The following is a 6000-nucleotide window of genomic DNA, read 5'->3' as shown; positions in this document are numbered from 1 at the left end:
TGAAATTATAGCAGAAGTCGAGGGTAAAAGGCTTCTCTACATCCGGTTTCTCATTTTGACAGTAGTGTAAGTTTTGATTTTGCGAATCTTTTAATCTTTCATTATAAGCTAGTTTTTCAAATTCTTAATTTCACCCCAAAAACTCATCAAATTTGTAATGACTTCCAAGGCATTGCAAAACTCCCATATGCTCCTACTTTTCTGTATTTTAAACCTAAAACGACAGCAGTTTTTAATAATAGAGATATGTCACTTTCCCCCTTCATTAAGGGACCGCTCATACATGAAGATTCACTAGAAGCCCTCGCTAGCAATATGGCAAAGGTCTTCACTCAACCATCGATTTATCAATTCTATCAATAATATATTTTATATGACATTATTTGTATGTTAGGAGGTTACCATCTGTAAATAAATGCCCCACTTCAAAAGATGTTTTGCGCAGATTTCCAAATCATTAACTCACTAATGAAACTAGGTAGCTTCTAAACAAATAGATAACCAACAATACATTCTAATCATCACCAAATTGATTATGACAGACAAGATGAATGCTTAGTATTTTCTTTATTAATAATTTATACAAATTTAATACTGTCTGGCATGCACATTTGCTCATGGGCACAAATTGTATGAAGAATGGCATTTAATCCTAAGAAACTTGTCCAGGAACATTTTCTCTTTTTATTCCCCTCTGTACCTTGGTTTCCGCTTTTCAGCAAATGCTGCCAAGCCTTCCAAACGATCTTTTGTGTTCAAGATCTGTTCATAGCACTCTTCTTCCAATTCCAAAGCTGATGGTAAATCTATCTCAAGTCCCTCATTGATGGCCTTTTTTGCCATCCTAATTGCTATTGGACCCTGACAAGAGTACACACATGTCAAAGTGAACTTCCAACAAACTGATAGTAATAAATTGGTGCTCTATGTTCTACATCAAAATGACTTCAGGTTTACACAATACCCTTGAAATGCTGTGCATATGGTCACCATCAAGTCATTCAGTCTCCAAAGCTAACAACAGGCGCTCTTTGAACAAATTCAGTCCACAAAATAAAGGATCGTCAATGCAGTTCCAACAATGCCAAAGATAAAGCTTTACAATAGTTTTCCCCAATCCCACCATAAATGGGTTTGAAAGTTAATGTTGGGATTCAAGACCCCAGTTTTTGCATACGCATGACATTAAATACACAGGGTTTTAGACCTCCCAGAATTTCCTATCTTGAATTAACATTTAAAAATAACGAGTTTTTAGTATTCTAAGTTCTAGCAGAGATGCTTAGTCTTCTATGTTCAATGACAAAGTTTCCGCAGAGTGCAGAGTTGCACTGTTATTCTGTGCTAAATAATTTTCTGTGAGAAAAATCCTTAAGGTTTACATTTTGTACCTTCTGAATAATCTCCCGAGCAATTTCAAGTGCTTTTGAATGAGCTTCACCAGCAGGGACAGAGTAATTGACAAGCCCTGCAACATAACACACCTTCGTTGCTAAATATGAATCAAAGAAAGAAAAAAAAGATTCAAAGCGGCTACCAGCTAAACATACCCATTGACATGGCCTCTCTGCCGTCAATCTTGCGGCCAGTAAATATAAGTTCCTTTGCTAGTGATTTTCCAACCAACCTAGGAAGTCTTTGTGTCCCACCTGCACTGTTAGGACCAAAGATTCCATAAGAGGATGATCTATCACTAAATGGCCAATTTCCAATGAAACTTAAGAAGGTTTCAAGCACAATGATGTCTGTTTAAAATTGTTACATATCAGAAGTCCATTCCATGTACAGTTCATCATCAATGATAGATAAGAAAAATTACATTGTAGAATATAAGTGCTGTAACAATAAGTTGAGGAGACAGTACAATACATCCATGTTTATCTATAAAGAAAACAAGAGCAGTCAAATAAAAAATGCAAAGAACTTGCAATTCCAAGTAATTAACTACCAATGACAAGCCAAATTTAGCAAATACCCAGGAATTATGGCAAGTCCTGTTTCTGGCAAGCCCAATACTGCATCTTCTCCTGAATCATTGATATGGGGTAAGATGAGGTAAGAATCACATTTTGAGTATCAAGATACAATAATACATAAGAAAATATTTTACAGAAGCAAATGAATGAATAAATCTGCAACTACCACATATGCGAAGATCACACGATAAAGCCATTTCAAGTCCACCACCTAATGCTGCTCCTTCAATAACAGCAACAGTAGGAACATAGAGTGCCTGCATTGACAGAAACATGTTGCTCATTATGTTGTTAAAGAGGAGATAGAAATTGGGACAAATACTCTGACATAAAGACATCTTATAATAAACACATGGATCTTAGAATTGCCCTTGGGCTATAGTTCAGGAAACAAGTTTTCAAGGAGTTGGCTACATGCAAAATTCAAAACTTAAAACAAAAGGTCAGAGATAGAATTATAAAGAAGAGATATTAGAATTCATGCAAAACCAAAGAACTAGAATTTGAATGACATGTACACAATTCATCTACGGATATGGAACCCACCCCTTTACACCAGTCTCACAAACATATTCACACATCACCGTATCTACAATGTTCGAGTAACAAAAAAACATAACTTCTAGAAAAGATATGGACAATCATAAGGACCCACCTCTATGAGTGAGAATGTAGATCGCAATGAGTTCACAAAATCTTGAACTTCAGATGGAGTCATTGTCTTGCGCTCCTGCCAATCCAATCAAAGACAGATCTGTCAAGTCTCATTCACCACCAAATATAAGTACAGACTTGCAGTCCCCAAGAGGAAATATTATCAATACTGTCATCCTTACAAGAGAAAAATAAATACCTAGCAGAAAGGGAAAAGAAGAACAACAAAAAATCACAAAAACCTGAATGAGCTTCTGAACACGGAGAATATAGCCACAGCCCACAGGTGAGTTTAGAGTGCCTCAAAATTAAAGTCTATCAATATTAAAGCTCATAAAGGAGATCAAGTTCTTATCCTCACTTGTAATGAACACGACTTCAACTGATTTTTTTTATATATATAAAATCATGGTTGAGTATAACTGCCATAATTGTGTTGAACCAAAAAAGTGTAGGAAGAGATTCAAAGAAAGATATTGGTGATTAATGATTATTTGACATCAATAAAGTAACATGTAAAGAGAAAACAGGGAATCTAACAACCCAACTAGACATTAAGATTAGTTCTTAGAAACTCAAAGAGATGAAGTCTCCTCTACTTTCTAATGGTCTGTTCAAGCCTTCTGCGGTTCAAAGCAAGTTGCTTTTCATGAAGTCTCTTTCTTTTGGGATATTGTGATGAGCCCTTTTGTGACATAGCAAAGTTTTTAACAAATAAAATCCCCAACTACTGAGAAAAGGAGAAAAATCAAAGACCGAGGAGAGAATGCATTACCTTCAAATCAGCACCAGCACAGAAAACCTTCGGAACCGAACTGCAAATCAAAACAACCTGAGCAGAGACATCGCTTTCAATTGTTTCAAAAGCATTGCGTAACCCTCTTAACATTTCCTTGCCAATTGAATTTTTCGCTGCAGGCCTATCCAAATTAACCTCGACAATCCCTGTTTTAACAACAAAAGTATTCACTTTTTTAACAATCTAAAAACTTGTCAGAAACAAAAAAGAGTACAGCACCAAACACTAATGCAGAGAGTTTAAGGTGGGATTTTACCAGAATCCGAATCTGACAATCTTCGAAGCCTGACTGATTCAGAGGACAGGGAGTCCAAGATGAGGAGGGTTCTATGGGTTTGGTACTGGTGACCGTTGCTGTAAACGTGAGGATTCGGAAAGTTAAAGGATCTCGACTTTTTAATACAGTAATGACCCAGTGATCTTGTTAGAGCAGGGAAAGTACCCATTTGCTTGTTTCTTTGATTTTGGAAAGATTTAGACAAATTTTTGTGCGAGTAACTTGGACGGGAATAATTGTTTTATATTAATTCTACCTTATCCATTAATTAAATTAAAAAGCTCGTCAATCAATCATATAGGGTTATAATCTCATCTTCTTGTGAATTCGACGAGATTAGGTTCGAAAACTCATCTATCATATAATATTTAAAGTTTAAACATAATGAACATGGTTAAATTTGATCAACATTAAAAACAAAATAAAAAAATACTAATAAGTAGGCTGGTTGATTTTTGTTTTCTTAGACGTAGACATTCAATTTGTTGAGTTTTCCAGCATAATTGTAAATCTAAAATTCCCTAGTGAATAAATCATATAAAAATTAAATTATTAAGAATGAAATTATATATATATATATATATATAAAAGAACTATGATTAATAAATAATGTGATATTTTTTTAATTTTTTATATTTTTAAAAAAGTATTTTTTATTCAAAATAAAAATAAAATATTTTTCTAAAACCAGACCAAATTTTTTTACTAGAAAACAATTTATTGAGAATCACTTTTCATTAACAAACATAGTTAAAATATGTTTTTATTCACACCATTATCAAAATCTATCCTTTTTAATTATCAATGGTCCACACACACACGTAACAAAATCATTTCAGTGGATATTGGATAATGTCCTTATATCTTATGTTTATTGCCACGTAGATGGTTTATTTTTCCATCCTTTAAATTGGTTGTTAAATGAATGAATTTTAATATCATGACATGGAGGTGGTTAAATGATGATTAGCGTGATTCTATAATTAAAAAAGAAGTTAAAAAAGAAGCTAATCATCAAACTTTCTTGAGATAGGATATAAAATTAAAAAAAATCATCTAATAGTTTGATATGAATTATATTTTTCTCTTCATATTGTTATAATAAGAAAAAAATCAAATAAAATACATTGTCAAGATATGTAATATGTAAATTACATGATAAAAAATATAATTTATAAAAATTTAAAAGCAAACTATAAAAGAATTTTTATAATTATTCGAATTAAAAACTATCCTACCTCAATTCTTATGAAAATGATGTCATTTGACTAGTGCCAAGGTTGATATCGATACCCATGCCGCTTTTCTATTATAATTTTATGTTTTCAAGAAAATTGTAGATGAGAAATAGATGTGTAGAATTTATTTATTTTGGTTTAATTTATGAATTTTAAAAGAGATTGAATTGTTTTCACCTAGTTTTTATAAATTTGGTCTATTAAACTAAAACACAGTGGAAAAGAAAAGCGCAAAAATGGTTCAACTCTTATTTATTTATTTATTTTCTCCTCCATTATTATCGGTTTAAATTAAAGATCATTAAAATGATATTTTAGTGTGCAGTGCTGTCTAGGGCAAAAGAATTTTTTGCTAAACCTAATTTTAAACCAAAACCGTTATTAGCACTCTAAATAGTTTAATCACTGGTTATTTAACTCGTATTAATATGCTGTGGGTTGTATATTTTTTTAATAAAAAAAATTAAATATAAAAGTTTTATTGATGTGTTTTTTTTATATAAAAAAATAATAATTATAAATTAAAAAGCTCATGCAAATATTTTATTAAATAAATCAAGCATCATCTGTGTAAACAAATAAATAAAAAATCATTAACGATAACTAAAAATAAAACTGAAAAAATTAAGAGATAAATATAGATCAAGATATTTGATCTTATAATATAAAATATTTATTTGATTATGTTTATTGAATTTATTTATTAAAATCAAATTTATATTCAATTAAATGATAATAAAAATAAACACACACATTAAATTAATTGAATAAAACAAAAGAAAAAAATATTATACAAAACTACACACATTAGAAATATCATCAAAGAATAAGTATTTTTTTATTTTTAAAAATAAACCTCATCTAAATAAAATATAAAAAATATTTATAAATGAATCAGAATAATATCTTCAAAAATTAAATACATATAAAATAATTAATAAAAAACCTCTAACACTGAATGTTGCCGCAAGTGTTATCCAAAGAGCGAGTGTTGCATTGACGCACGTACTAACAACTTTTTTATATAAATATTTTATATCATTTAAATACATAAAT

The 6000-nt window shown here is 30.9% G+C and overlaps 1 protein-coding gene across 3 annotated transcripts; it reads right to left on the bottom strand.

The window, feature by feature from the left end:
* Positions 1-533: 533 nt before the first annotated feature.
* Positions 534-4046, bottom strand: LOC18094577 (probable enoyl-CoA hydratase 2, mitochondrial). Of its 3 annotated transcripts, XR_002982420.2 has the most exons (9): positions 3686-4046; positions 3406-3575; positions 2632-2706; positions 2143-2233; positions 1976-2027; positions 1551-1654; positions 1392-1468; positions 965-1029; positions 698-861 (listed from the first exon to the last, which is right to left on the bottom strand). XR_002982420.2 is itself a non-coding variant. In XM_024603369.2 (8 exons), exons 1-8 carry the CDS (start codon positions 3873-3875, stop codon positions 685-687), a joined length of 936 nt encoding a protein of 311 aa, XP_024459137.1. In that variant the 5' UTR covers positions 3876-4042; the 3' UTR covers positions 534-684. The 3 variants fall into 3 exon arrangements, 2 of the variants coding, with proteins under 2 accessions (XP_024459137.1, XP_024459141.1); XM_024603369.2 differs by lacking the exon at positions 965-1029 and having other exon boundaries at positions 534-861; positions 3686-4042; XM_024603373.2 differs by having other exon boundaries at positions 698-1029.
* Positions 4047-6000: the final 1954 nt, after the last annotated feature.

This window comes from Populus trichocarpa, chromosome 1, assembly GCF_000002775.5.
Source record: "Populus trichocarpa isolate Nisqually-1 chromosome 1, P.trichocarpa_v4.1, whole genome shotgun sequence".
NCBI lineage: Eukaryota > Viridiplantae > Streptophyta > Magnoliopsida > Malpighiales > Salicaceae > Populus > Populus trichocarpa.
This window is presented reverse-complemented; position numbering and strand designations above follow the sequence as displayed.